The following is a 15,243-nucleotide window of genomic DNA, read 5'->3' on the forward strand; positions in this document are numbered from 1 at the left end:
TTGTAACACATATTACTATTACATCCATCTTGGAGCACAGCCTCTAGCATACTAACTTTTGCGTCTGCTGTCAACTAGCCATCAATGCACACAGACGCAATCTGGCGGTGGCATCCTGTACAGTGTGCAAAAAGTTTTCAAAAATATATACTGAACTAGCCACATTTTTGGTTATTCGGAAGATATAACATAGTTGCTATGACTTATCTTTATATTTCGTGTAATTAGAAAGTAAAATTCAGAATAGGAAGATGTCCTAGGACGTTGTAAAACCTGATAATAAATAAATTAAAAAAAAAAAAAGTAATTAAAATGCAGATTTGTTCTCTCTCATTTATTTGCATTTATTTGCAGAAGTGAGGATCCAGAAGCCGAGGATGTGGGGCACAAATGGACTTTAAGTGCATTGCTTCGGCACTTGCGTGCCCAGGGCACTGACACCTCGCTGTTGATGCAGAGGATAGAAGAGGTAGTGGTGAAAGCTATTTTGGCATCTGCACCACCCATAATATCTGCCTGTCGTATGTTTGTGCCTCACCCTCGCAACTGTTTTGGTGAGTGATGATAGCACAAACATTTATGCAGCAGTAGCAGTGCTGCTTGTGCTGATATTAAAGGTGTGGTCACATGTCGCTACTTTTGCAGCGCTGAAGTACAAAAAACTGATGCTCCGACATGGGCAATACCTCTTGCTAGTGGTGGGTAAACTGTACAGCCTGTCCCTGCACCTCTTTCTACTATACTACTGCGCAACTCTCGTACTGCGACGTGTGAACAATGGAGCAACCCAAAAAGTAGCGGCTGCCAAACCTGCTGCCTGCTACTTTTTCATGCTGCACGCAGCTTAGAAGTAGCGACGTGTGAACAGGGTTCTCAGGGTTGTAGCTGCAGCATTTTTGATATCGGTTTTGTTGAAACTTTTGCTGCCATTGCGACCAGTGTTGCCACCCAAATGTGCCAATGATACTTTTATTGTTTGGATATATTTTAATGTTAGATGTGATGAAAATAAATTATTTGTAACAGTTACTAATGTACAACACAGTCTGAGTATATTTGCTGACGATATAATTCATTTTTTTTTTTTTCATTTTCCATAGTGTAGTTTGAAACAGGAGGGTTGCCAACATTGATTACGTGAATATGCTGTTGGTTATCATTTAAGTATATAGGCGTTTTTAAAAGCTTTATAGTAAAAATAATGCCAATTTCTGAATACTAGTTAGGACAGAAAAGAAAATAATAGATAAGTAAGCTATGGCATGAGTTTCATAATAATGCGAACATGACCACAAAATATATTGTGGCAACTGTGCTGGAAGATTCTAGTTGCCTCGGGAGTGCGCATGTGTATCCAGCGTGACACGGGGCGAGAGGGAGGTGCGGGGACGGGATCTCGAGCTTCGGTGGATGCTGAGGCGCGGCACAGAGCAAGGGAGGGAGCTGCTGGCCCAGCACGGAGTGGAGGGGACTGATGTAAGGAAGCAGAACTCGGACTTCGGCAGATGGAATTGAGGAAGCGCCTGGAAGTAGAATGTTGTGGAAACCCAGAGGCTTCGCGACACAGAACATTCGAGAATGTGTGATTTAATAAATAAAAGCGCGAGCAGCCTTCGAGTCAGTTTAGTTTGTCAGCTGTGAGAGAGCTAGCTAGTCTTCAAGCAAAGTGAACTTGAGTAGGTCCACAACCGTGGCAGCGTCCAGGCGAGTGCGACGTATCTGGAAGTTTTGGGTTCGAAGTGCTGTGAACTGTATCTGGAAGGCTTGGGGTTCGATGTACCATGAACTTGAATGAGTGAGCTAGAAGAACTAGCCAAGTCAAATGAACTGTGAACTGAGAGTTTTGTTTTGTACATAGTGCTTTGTGAACATTAGTTGAAATTAGGAGTACATTGTTGTTGTTCTCAATAATACACGTGAATTGTCATCGTCGTTCGGTAGAGTGCAATAACGACTATTGTGTTGATGTGTTGAGTCGAATACCCATTGTTGACAGGTAAATAAAAGTCGCATTATTGTTGAAGAAAAGTTACAGTATATTGAGAAGTTAACACGGAGCTGTAAACCTGCAGCAAGATGGCAGCTGCAAAAGTAGTGCCTTGTGTGTGAACAGACTCACAACCTCCAATTGCAACTTTTGCAGCACTCGGGTTGCGCAGCACGAAAAGTAGCATGCAGCGCACTACTTTTGGCTTACGTGTGAACATGGCACGCAACTTTTGCAGCCGCAGTATGAAAGTTGCGCAGCAAAAGTAGCAATGTGTGACCATAACTTAACTGCTACTACATCTGTTGATATGTTTTTAGTGCAAATTTTATTGTTATTATCTTTTCAACTTTAAAATAGATGTAATAATCGCTTTAATAAATTTTCATGAACTTTTCTTTGTAATGTTAACATTACAGGTTCAGTAATCTTTGACCATCACATATGATATTATTTATTATTAGGAAGCTTTGTACATTATGAAAGCTCTTTGCTAATAACATCATAGTATTGATCTAGTCATGTGTATTTAAATGGTAACTTTAATGGTAAGGAGTTTGGTATCATTAAGAAAATGTTTTTGGAAGCATTCATAGTGAAGGTTTCTCATTTGACTTGGAGCCTGATATCAAAACCTATGACAAAGAGAGATGTATTGCAGAATGGACAAGACCCATATCACGTATCCATTGGCAACACGTGTGCTTGTTGGAGTAATCTCAACCAAGTCACTGAAATTCTGAATTTTAACCATTGTATTGCTGAGAACACTGTCTAGATTTTCCAGCCACAACAAGAATGATGAAAAGGATTTTAAATAGATGAAACCAGGAAAGGAAGGCAGAGATGTAGGAGGATAGTTGCTGAGTGTAGGAGAGTTGCAAGAATGATACAAATGATACAGGGGCAGTGTAATTTACCACACTTAGATTGCCACAGTTTTTACGTGAATTGGTGTAAAAACCTATACTTCTTAACCTATGTGAGTTTCACCACTGCTTTACACATAATTTTCCAGCTTTTGATTGGTCTGACTTCATATTTGCAGCTCACAGAGATGTAGTGCCCTTCTATTGTTATTGTTGTTTTCTAATGCCAGGCGTTTGACAATAAAGTCATTTAACATGTTGCACTCCAATATTTTTCAAAGATATTGTCATGGTCAGCTACTGAAGCACAGATTTTGAGGTGTTCCGAATCCATTTCTTGATTTGAATTGCACAATGAGCAATTAGGGGATTGATATATTCCAATTCTATGCAGGTGCTTGGCTAAACAGTGACCTAAATGCAGCTACAGACAATTTGCGTGGTAAATCGCGAATTAACTGTGGATTATGATGCAGATAGTTCCATTTTTTCCCTTGAGATTGTGTTATCAAATTTTGTTTGTTGAAGTCTAAGTATGTAGATTTAATAAATCTTTTCACAGAGTAATATGTAGATTTAGTAACGGGTCTGTAAGTAGTAGTGCTGCCCTTCTTTGCTAAAGCATCTGCATTCTCGTTTCCCAGGATTCCACAATGGGATGGCATCCATTGGAATACAATTCTTTTATTGAGTGCCCTTCTGTTACTTACGATATTTTTAACATCTTTTTTTTTGGAGGGGGGGATGCATTAAGCCAAAATGACCTGTTATAATCTCGTTCACCTTTTATTAAGCTATTATTAAGTTTGTATTAGGTTTTGTGATTTTGAATTTGATCGGATTTCTAGGATGATCTATCTGAAGTACACATGTTATTCATTCATTTGTGTATTTATTTATGTGGTCTAGAAATTGTGCAGTTTTTATGTCCTGAAGAACATTTCTATTAATTTGTTGTAAATATCTGGTATGTGTTGCAATTACTTTGTTTTACAACCTAAATGTTTATATATAAATAAGTTATTTTTGTGTTAACTCCTGAGTATAGGATATTAGTAAGTATAAAGGAAATGAGATATGTTACTCTCATTTCAGAGCTGTATGGGTTTGATATTCTGATTGATTCCGCTCTGAAACCTTGGCTGTTGGAAGTGAATCTGTCCCCATCACTTGGCTGTGACTCACCCCTAGACGTCAGAGTTAAATCAGCCATGTTGGTTGATCTGTTGACACTAGTTGGTTTGCCTACTGTAGATCCAATGCTTCGTCGTGCCAATGAATCTCGTCGACCTCAGAGTCAGCTTGATATACTCAAGAAACTCAGTGTAAGTACAAAATTCATATATTTGTATAGAAGCATCTTTGTCTCTGTTACTCTCTCTCCCTGTGTTTGTCTGCAGAAATTGTCAGCCATGTCTGCATTTGAATCATTGACCTCCTGTTATGATTTCCATAATGATATGCATAGAAGACTTTTCAGTGATGCCGAGTGAAATCTAGTTTCTTGAACTCTAAAAATTGGGCCACAGTGTAATTATTATAATTGTTAAAGTCAATTGAAAGACAAAGAAAAGCCATGCTACATAAGTTTTATATACAGTAAAACCCCGATAAGACACTGTTCAAGGGACCATATGTAAACCGCATATTAACCTGGACCACGTATGAGGTGGGTATACTAATTTTGACTTACATACAGTATCTATTAACATTTTTTATTCATGAAAGGTAATGCAGTATTATTCCATTATGTAATTACTGTACTGTAATTACGTCAAAGACATTTACAATACTGTATGTACTGTACTTCATTCTTTCGAAAAAAGTCATTTATCATTGTTTGCTGTGTGCGTGTTCTCAAAGTACTCATGTTTACCACACTTCACTTTCCTGCGCTTACATCCTCCCGATGTCGCAGCTGCAGTGATTCGCGATTTTTTATTATCGTCCTTAATGTCGATGACGGGATTCCTAATGCATCAGAGAGTTGTTTCTGATTAATAGTAGGCCTACTGTTTTCATCATACTTTCGTAAGATTTCCAATTTTTCCGACACAGAAAGCTCTTTTCGTTTAACACTCATTGTAATCGCACTCACAGACACTTCAATATGCAAAGGACAACAAACTGACCAGCAATAATTTCCAGAATTTTATTACAGCTGACTGAGGAACATTGTTTGAGAGAGGGGGTTAGCAAGAGACTGGGGTATTGTAACTGTATGTAGGCTTTAAGCGCGCAGGTAAAAAGTTGAATAAGAGAGCGTAACAAGAGGGTGGGGTATTGTACAGTTTGAAGGTTTAAATGCGCAAGTAAAGGGTTTAAAACCAGTACTTTTCAGGTTAATGGCACCACTGAGTTCAATGGCCAAAATGTTTCATTGCTGTTACAGGACCGGTACATTGCTGAAAATTACATCGAAAATATTCCACAAAAATAGCATATTATGCGCGACTTGAGCGCAACAAACGGGGTATTTTATAAAGGTGTTATATATGAAATGTCCAGGGACTGGACAAAAAAAGCGTATTACACGGGATAGCGTAATAAACGGGCACGTCTTATCGAGGTTTTACTGTATCACAATTTCCCCTGTGCAAGAGATAGAGTTACACATAATTTTTTATGATTATTGAATTCTTATATCATGGAGATTCAACAATCAGTGGAGTCTGCTGTCAGCCGTCTAGTTTTGTTACTGTTCATTCATATAATATACAGGATGGAGTGAAATAGACCTTGCAGATTGAAAGGGATGATAGGGTACACTCAAATGAATATAAAACCTACATTATATTACGTTTTGTGATTAAATGTACGGTTAATTAGAATATTAAGTTTGAAGTTTCAGCTGTCCGGCAACATCGCCGCTAACATACTCTCATGTTCAAAAGAAGTGCTGTATATTTTGAGTAATGTGTAACTTCGTGTTAAAAACGTTTATACTGCTTCACTCCTTCTCTATTGTAATGTATATTTTTCAGCCCTTTTTAAACATTGTATTTTCTTTCTCTTGTGAATAATTTTCACCTTCTTCATGTTCCATGATGCTGAATTAGTGTCGACGGGTCCAGTCAGCTGATGCCCTGACTGGTAGCAGCAGCAGTATCGGAAGAAAGGCTCCTCCAATTGTCACTTCCTCGAGATTGATAGCTAGTTCCCTTTCGCTCACGCCTGAAGAGAATCGCATTATTAAGTCAGTTCGAGCAGAATTTGATCGTAGAGGAGGATTTGTTCGTATATTTCCATCAGCTGAAAGCTGGAAACGTTACGGGTATCTTTTAGGTAAATACAATTTCAATATTGTTTTCACTTGTGTTACATCTTTGTTAAATGACATCTGGTTGAACTGTACTAAATAAGAGAATACAGTTGAACCCCATTTTTACATTCCTGCATTAACATTTTTCCATCATTTACAACATTTTTTTCTTGGTCCCTTCAATTTTCCTATTATTGTAATATGTATTTTTCCCCCTGTATTTACTCTGTTGTGATTTCAAACTTCCCACAATTTACGTTGTTTCCGCAAAATAGAAAAAAAAAAGATTGCGTCCACGCTAAAAATTGAACATGAAATTGCGACTACCAACATAAATTTTATGTGATGATATTATTAATTTTTTAAGCCAACAGAATTTTCTGTTGTGGTTATCATTTATTAATAGCAGAGAAAAATTCGCTCTGATGCTGGGGATCGAACCCAGGACCCTTAGTTCTACGCACTGGGTGCTCTACCACTGAGTTATGCTGAGGCTCAATCCAATATGGGAAAAAACCAAAGGAGAAGAGGTGGATTCAGTGCTGTAGATTGAGCCTTGGTGTAGCTCGGTGGTAGACACCCAGTGCGTAGAACTGAGGTTCCTGGAGCGAATTTTTTTCTACTATTAATAAATAACGTATATGTTGCTATAAATAATTAAATATTTATAAATTAAAATTTATGCAGATTCAAGTATAAAACCTTATGTGACCACGTATTTCTCTCATGAAGGATAATATGATCAGTACTAGTGGTGGTGGTGGTAATGATAGTGATACTAGTGATAGTGGTGATGGTGATGGTGACAGTGTTGATGTTCCCACGAGAGCAGATGTAGTTGTAGCATTAGAGACTGTGAGGAGGTATTTTCTACTACAGAAGGAGATGATTCAGTTTTTGATAAACTGTATGAACTAGAGAAGCAAATAGAAAACTTGAGACAAGAGATGTAAAAAAAAAAAAAAAACCGACTTCTTCTATAAAAAGAACTAGTGTCGTGTTTCACTTCAAAATGTGTGTGTAGGTCTAATATTTTGAGATTTTTATGTGATTAAAATAATCTGTATGATAATTTACCTTTTCTAAATTAAATATTTAATATTCAGTAGTCCTGTATATTATAGAAGTTCCAAGCATTGATTACAATCATTCTATGTACTGAATGTTGTGTCCTTAATGTTCTTGGAATGTGTAAATATTTCTCATAATTTACACTTTCCCTCAATTTACACCATTTTTTCAGTTCCTTGAAAAGTCTAAAAGAGGAGTTCGAATGTATTAACCTTCAGATATTATAAAATATTAAATTGTATGGTGATTAAATTGTATATTGAATAAACCTCATTAATTCAGTGGCTGCTAAGCTGGCCATTAGATTTGAGATTTGCAGGCTAAAACATGGTTGAGTGTGATGAATTTTTATGGGGAATAAAAATCCTTGGCATAACAGAAGAGATGTAAAATCAGGGCTCCCCTGTCCTGTATTTACATCATTTAAAAGAATATTATTCCTAAGAGGGCAGCATTTCCTGTTCAACTTTGGTAGTAATTGTCCTCACCTGTCATATTATCATTGGAGACAGTAAATTCTGCATTTTTGGTGTCCCCACCTCGAAAATGTAATTTGATTCCAGGACTAGCAAATAGATATGACCAATCAAGTTGAGCATGAGCAACTAACCAATCAACCTTTAACAATTTATTAACAAAAATTCATCTATTCTCTTGCATTTGAAGGACTATGTAGTTACTTGCATTCAGAGTACAATAGTTACTAGTTAACTCAAATGTATTGATTCCTCCTTAGGAGATAAGAACCTCTTATGAAGTTCAATTGTAATGTAGGTTTGTGTACTGACATCTTGTCCTTAGAAACCTCTTTTCATCATTTAGGATTGTTTTCAATGGAGAATGTTTACAAATACTAGATACTCTCGAATTATTGGTAATGTAGTCAGAATATCTTTCTTCTGAATTTCAGTGGAAATACATTGACTTTTTTTTTTACACACGTTACTATATACATAGATTCCCAAAACTCCATATGTAGGGAATGTCAGTTCAAAATGTCACATAATGTACTCAATGTGGTGGTCTTTGAGAGTTAGGCAGAGGTCATTGACTGCTTTCCAACCAGTTCCAATGCAAATGCTGTAACATGTCTGTTGTCAATGACGGACATCGATGATGCAGGCTTACAAATGTTACGATTTCCAGATTTTCTTCTGGTAACCCTGCGACATTGAGCACATGTGTGACATTTTTATTTTGAATTGACATTCCCTGTGTGTGGAGATTTTTGGGACATTCTGTATATTTATTAGTAGTTACAGAGTATTGACTTCAAGAATAAAAATGTAAAAGGATATGTATTGTCAAAGGAAAATTTTGCTTGAGTTAGGTTATAAGAAATTTATAAAGAGCGCACCGTGACCTGTGATTCTATGTAACTTATTTTAACCAATATAGGATTGTTGTTTGTTTATTCAGCTGTCCAAAGACAGGTTTGAAGCTCATAAGTGACATCACTAAGGCATCACTCATGAGTAGAGACGAGAATTCCATGCAAATGCATGTTTTTATAGGAACATAGTACATAGCTCAAACTTAGTACTTATCCATTTCATTACTTTCCGGTTCCAAATATGTGTACTTTTTCCATGCATATTTGCATCTTTTGGCTTTTTTGGAAATAAAAACATGCATAATGCATATTTAAGCAATTTTTAGCTTAATCATGCATATAATATACATTATATTCAGTTTAAATGCATGTTTTAATGGTTTTGAGTAGACACCTCAGTTTCTCGATTTGTATGTCCCTTATTCTAGCTTCAGGAATCAGAATTGAAGAAGAAAAAGGAAGAAAAACTAAATAAAAGGTAAAGGTTCATTCAAGTTTGCACTCATAACTTCTTGCGATGTAGAGAGATCATTCTCTGCCTACAAAAACATATTGACTGACAAGCGCAGGACCTCACTGAAACCAAGTTAGAAATGTTGTCAGTTGTTAACTGTGCAAAAAAAGTGAAGTCAAATAAGAAATTTGAAACAAAAATGAAAGTGCTATTTTAATGTATTTTTTGCTTGATCGTGCATGTTTCATAGTTTGATAGTGTGTGAGTGCATGCATATTTTGGGATTTTATAGTGCATGAAATTCTCGTGTCTACTCATGAGGCATTAAGCCAGGCGATAATGGAGTAGAGTGGCCAGTTCCTTTTCTCCTCCATTGCATACATTGTAGTAATATACTACACTAATCAGACAAACAATTGTTCTTCCTCTAATTAAATACATATCGTCAAGTGAGATATAGTGCTTGATAATAGCTGTACAGTCTTATAAATAATTGATGGCACACAGATATTTTAAAAGTCCCAGAAAGTGGCAGTGCACATGATCGGAGAACGAGCAACCAGGTTCACAAACAAACCACTAGTTGTATGTCTCGTTGTATGTCGTCTCTAAGTAGCTGGAACAAGTATCAGAGAAAAGTATTCAGCATAAATAAGTAATGTGATAAAAACTTTTTCACCATCAAGAGTCGCACCATGAATTGTTTCTAAGACTGTATATATCAGCCAGAACTTCAATCAAAGTGAAATACAAGATTATTAAATTTAATTAAAATGTTGTCACTAAGATGAGATTAATTTAATGTGGTGAATAGTTACAATTTTTACTCCTATTTTTCTCTTACACCAATTAACTATGAAACAGTAAAGGTGCTTTATATTAGAAAAGTTGATCAAGTCTAGAAATATTAGTTGTACTTACTTTCGTGTTTATATGCACCATAGTGGCTTTTTGTACTATCAACATAACTTTTAGCCTAAATCATGTAATAAAAAAGGACAATATACAAAACTATACCAAATTTCTAGGACTTATAGACAACTTATAGACTCCAGTTTAACATGGGAAAAAACATATCAAATATATATATGCACAACATTATTAAGAGTTATATATTTATTAAAGAAATTAGTGGCTTGCGTTTCTCAAAATTATTTAAGATGTGCCTACTTTCATTCTTTCAGACGATAATTAGATATCGGTATGCCTTAATTCTCTGGGGAAATGGTAGCAAAATTGAGAGTGTCTTGATTTTGTAAAAGAAAGCCATTACCAGTCAAACTATCTTGAACATTGTCGATCTCTTTTCAAACAATTACAGATATTAACTGTCATAAATTTATATATATACGAACTAGTCCTTTACACTCGACAAAATATAGACATTTACTCATTAGTAGCCAATATACATGGTCATGAAATTAGGAATAGTGAACAAATTAATATTCCATACTGTAGATTACATAAAACTAGTACAAATTTTTCTGTCATGGGGATGACATTATATAATAAGCTTCCCAGTAAATATTATAAGTTACCAACCAATAGTTTCAAACTAGATTTTATAATTGGCTTATTTAATCCTTTCTACTCTGTAGATGAGTTTCTTAATATAAATTCATACAAAATTGTTCTTTAATAAATAAAGTTATTTACATTTAGTTGCAAATACTACATTAAGAGTAAAGTGTCTTCATTAATTTTTAGAGTTTCAAAATGTTTTGTGTTTTCATTCTAATTAAACTTCACTGTTTTCAATTATATGTATATTTTCAAATGTATTCCCCCCCCCCCTTCTGTATTGTGATGAAGCCAATCACTGTATGTTTAATGGCTTAATAAGTTGAATTGAATTGAATATACGGGCTATTCCATCTCAAATCGACCGAAATATTTTTAAATACAATGAAATTTTTTCTGTCCATTGACAACTGTGATACAATGCTTTGTGCAAAGTTTAAGGCATCAGAACTTCGTAGTGTTTAAATTAAAAATATTTAAATTTATCGTATTTTCATAAAATTAGCAACTTTAAACTGTTGCGGCTCCGATACCCTTTCACCCAGTGATCAAAATCATGGTTTATTTTGATGCTGAGAAGTTAAAGTTATATTGACATTTAAACAGTTTTTCTTACTTTTTATGGAAATGGAGAAATTTAGATTTTTCTTCATTAAGACGTCTTTACCCACGAAAAAATATTTTTAAAATATAATATATTATGGTTAGATTCCGTATTGAAAGTACAAATAAGCACATAAGAAAGTATTGAAAATATCAAATAAAGAGAATAAATAGTACGCGCGTGAACTAACCAGCTGACTGTGAGGCGGGAGATAGTCGAGACAGGCAAGGCCAGGAGACAAACACGTGATGTGTCGTCTAGCTGTCATGGCTGGGCTAGCTTTATCACAAGTTTTCATAAACACAGGAGTAAAATCACGCCCAATGCTCGCTTATCTTTATCTCTCGGTCAGTTCGTGCGGTATTGCGCCGTTCAAGTCTAGGCGTGTGAATATAACTTATTCCGAGCCACTAAGCAAACAATGCCGAATCCTTCTTAATAATGCAAGGTTTTTTCTCAATATTTTTTACATTTTTACAAATGGGCAAAAAGCCTAAAAGTAAGTAAAATCAGATTATCTGTCTCTCTGTGTACAATAAAAACAAGGATTACGTCTTAACATAACCTACCAAATGTCAGCTTCAAAATGAGCTCCCGTTCAATGTTCTGCAGTAAATGGTTCCAGAGTTCTGAGCGCTGAAAGAGGCTTGTTTTTATAAAATACGCTAAATTTGTCCCTCAATAGTACGAAAACCGTTTGACTTTCGATAGTATATTTTTGAAAATGCACTCTCCTCAGCACCTTGTATAAATAGGGAAAAAATTAGAGTATTAAAAAAATGCGAGGTTTTTTACTGATCGATTTCATATGGAATAGCCCATACATAGATAATTGGAGTAGTAAGAGGGACTTGCAGGATTTAGTAGTGTTAATGCCATGTTTACACTGTAGATCCAGTTACTGGCATCACCTGCACATCGGCTGTACCAGGAGGGCAATCCATTGCTCCACCAATGGTGGTGCCTCACAACTACAATCTCCTCATCCATCAGCAGCTGTTCCCTGAGTTACAGTCATCATGCAAATCTTTGGAAAGCTCTCAGCCTCCAGATCGCCTCACTCGCTATGAAAGAGCCCTTCTGCAAGGCCATAAGGCCAGTCTTGATGAGAGACAGCTTGACAAATCTGGTGAATAGATTGCATTGTTTTCATTTTGCCCGTGAAAAGCAAAAGAGTGTCCATCTATTATCTTCAGTTGCAGGTATTTACTGCTGCTAATTACAGTAGAAATAGTATGTAAAGAATGTATCAAGTTTTCATATGCGAAAATTGAAATTTTAATGTTTGTTCCAATTATTGTGAACCTCACTGTCAACAATGTTTCAACTATACAAGTGGCTGTTGCATGGGAGTTAAGTTTCGTTGCTTTATGTGGCCTAGGTAAGTTAAATTACCTTAAATTATTTTTGAACAAGAAGAAATATAAATTCAAGAAGAATTACTGATACTTGTAGAAATATAGAAAAAATGAAAGGAGATTCTGACTATGAAATATTTTATGGTATAATTTTTACAGAAGAGAATGGTAATTTTAGAAAAGTGGATATTGACTTCTTAGTTGTCACGTCTATTGAAGCATTTACAAATTTGTGTTATCAGATTTCTTGTAAAAGACAAATTATCTTTCTTTTCTGATGAGACTTCTGTGGTTGATTGCAGAAACTGATGAGTTGGATACTGCTGAAGAGAGAAAGGAGGCCACAGACCTGAAGAACGAGGTTATTCAAAGCATGGAAGATGGAAACAGGCTCAGGTGATCATCAGAATTATCCGTAGAGTTTTAAATTGTCATCATTTGAATATATATTGTAGTAATCATTATTTCTTCACAATGGAAGTGAATTATATTTTGTAAGGAAGGTGAAGTGAAAGAAATTTTATCTTGGATAAATGTGTGTTCCCCACTTCATTGTGGAGGAAGAAAGTTGGGGAGACTGTGACCCAAAAAGAAGCCAGAGCGCCATAGGCAGGAATGAATGCCATATACTTGTCTTCAATCAGTTCTTCAGTCCGTGTCACTATTCAATATGCTGTACATCAATATTTCTGTAATTTTGTGCATAGAATCCAAATATACCATTAGAAATTAGATAACACATAAGGTTCTCGAGGTGGTTTTCTTAATTTTAGATGTATTTTCACTCGATGAATCTATTTGTATAATAACAAAATATTGACGAAGTAAGCTGCTAGATAGATTTAAATATATGCTATGGAAGTAGTAAATAGTGTATCCAATTTATGACTACCCAAACCAGAGACTGTTTTTGTCCCCTTTCACTAGAGCTTTCCAGAGTACCTGTTTTCATCTGTCTTCTTAAAGGTCTTTCAGTAGGTGTACTTGTTCTTTCCATTACAGTCGTGGTCTATCAAGTGACCTTTTCCCTATTGGATTCTTCCCCATTGTTCTTCGGAGGAGATTTATCTGATTTCGACGTTGGATATATAGTGTACATATAATAATGAAATTTGTCATAGAGAGAAGGGGAAGTGATGTGGAGACTGAGTTTTGAATAGACCTAGATGTTTCGGGTCCGGGTGAATTGCCACAAAACCCAAACAGGTAAAGATAGTTATAAGATCGAGATATGTTAATTGCCACAAAATTACCTGCGGTCAATTTTAGAGTTGATATCTGCGAGATATTTTAATTGCCACAAAACTGCCTGCGGTGAATTTTGTGGTTGGTACCTGTGTCGATCAAGTTGCTTATGTTTCATATCAGTGCTTCTTCTACCCTGCTTAGTGTTGGCAGTGCATTTGACTTACAATGAAAAAAGTAAACAACTTTTAGTGATCAACAATTTTAAATCTTATGTTCATTATATATCTAAAAGTAACAGACATACATGGCGGTGTGTCCAAAGAAGCTGCAGGACGAAGGTTTACACAACAGGGTTAACTGAAGAAATATGTGACATGGGTAAGTGTGACTTTACTCATAATCATACAAGCATTGCCGAGGTAAAAATTAAATCAACAAGAAATAAGCAATACTTGCAAAAGAAAAGCAATAGAAAACTTATCTGAAAAACCTTAAAAAATCATTCATGTTGAATTGGCAAATCATGACAATTAACTTGATTTGACAACAGCAGATCTTGAACTTATTAGGCGAAATATACATTTTGCCAGATCAGCTGTTCATCCCGCATTGCCCAAAACAAGACAAGAGGTCCAAGAAGTGCTGGAATCAATGACCATAAAGACAAATAGAAGCGAAGATTTTATTCTTGAAAATGACGTAGAAAGTGAGTTAGTGATTTTTTCGTGTACTACAAATGTATCAGCTCTGAAAAATACAGAAACTGCCTACATGGTTGGGGCATTTCAATATTGTACCTGTCACTTTTATCAATTATATTCCATGCATGGCCTGTTAAATAATATCTACATACCTTTGTTATTCGTGCTTTTGTCAAATAAGGCACTTGGAACATATACTACAGTCCATGAGGATTTACTTGTCTAGTCCCTTTTAGAAAGAGAAAGAATACTCACCATCTCTCTCTACCCTCATTTATGGTGACGGCGGTATGGTCGACACTCCTTCCAGCGACCAGGAGTTAGCAGCGGCGGCACTCTCTTCCTCTTCAAATTCTGACTCCTCTCCGCCAGAAAGTTCCTCGTCCGTGTCCGTGTCGTCCAAATTTATTACGAATCGATCGCTAATTTCGTCTACTAGTCCGTCCTTCTCCCAATAAAATTGTTCGACTTTTTCCACGTGTTCACAGGCCTTTCTCCAATTATCTTCCGTCACTTTTGCAAGAGCGCTCTCAAACAACAATTTCACATCTTTACTTTTGAACGAAATATTACGCTTCGCAACGTCATTTTTAACCTGCCCCCATATTAATTCGATCGCGTTTAAATCACAATGGTATGGTGGCTGTCTCACTACAGTATGGGAGTGCATTGTCGCAATTTGGTCGATTTCGTATGTTTTGAAATTATCTTTTTTAGTTTTTACAAGTTCATATAATAAGGTTTCGTGGATCGTAAATCAAATTCAATGTTATTGTTACGAAGCCAGGACTGCATTTCAGATTTCGGTGTTGATGAAATTGGTGCCTTATTGAGTTCTGTTGAATGATAGGGGGCATTGTCCATTACAATGATGCTATTGAGAGGAATGTTTGGT

At 35.9% G+C, this 15,243-nt stretch overlaps 1 protein-coding gene across 1 annotated transcript in view; it reads left to right on the forward strand.

Annotated features, from left to right (window-relative positions):
- Window positions 1–15,243, forward strand: part of TTLL5 (Tubulin tyrosine ligase-like 5) — a 79,306-nt gene that overhangs the window by 46,191 nt on the left and 17,872 nt on the right. The window contains exons 7-11 of the mRNA XM_069832963.1: window positions 355–554; window positions 3,952–4,181; window positions 5,916–6,141; window positions 11,994–12,230; window positions 12,762–12,855. Of these exons, the coding sequence (XP_069689064.1) occupies window positions 355–554; window positions 3,952–4,181; window positions 5,916–6,141; window positions 11,994–12,230; window positions 12,762–12,855 (987 nt within the window). The remainder of the gene's footprint in view (window positions 1–354; window positions 555–3,951; window positions 4,182–5,915; window positions 6,142–11,993; window positions 12,231–12,761; window positions 12,856–15,243) is intronic.

The sequence above is a fragment of the Periplaneta americana genome, chromosome 8, assembly GCF_040183065.1.
Source record: "Periplaneta americana isolate PAMFEO1 chromosome 8, P.americana_PAMFEO1_priV1, whole genome shotgun sequence".
NCBI lineage: Eukaryota > Metazoa > Arthropoda > Insecta > Blattodea > Blattidae > Periplaneta > Periplaneta americana.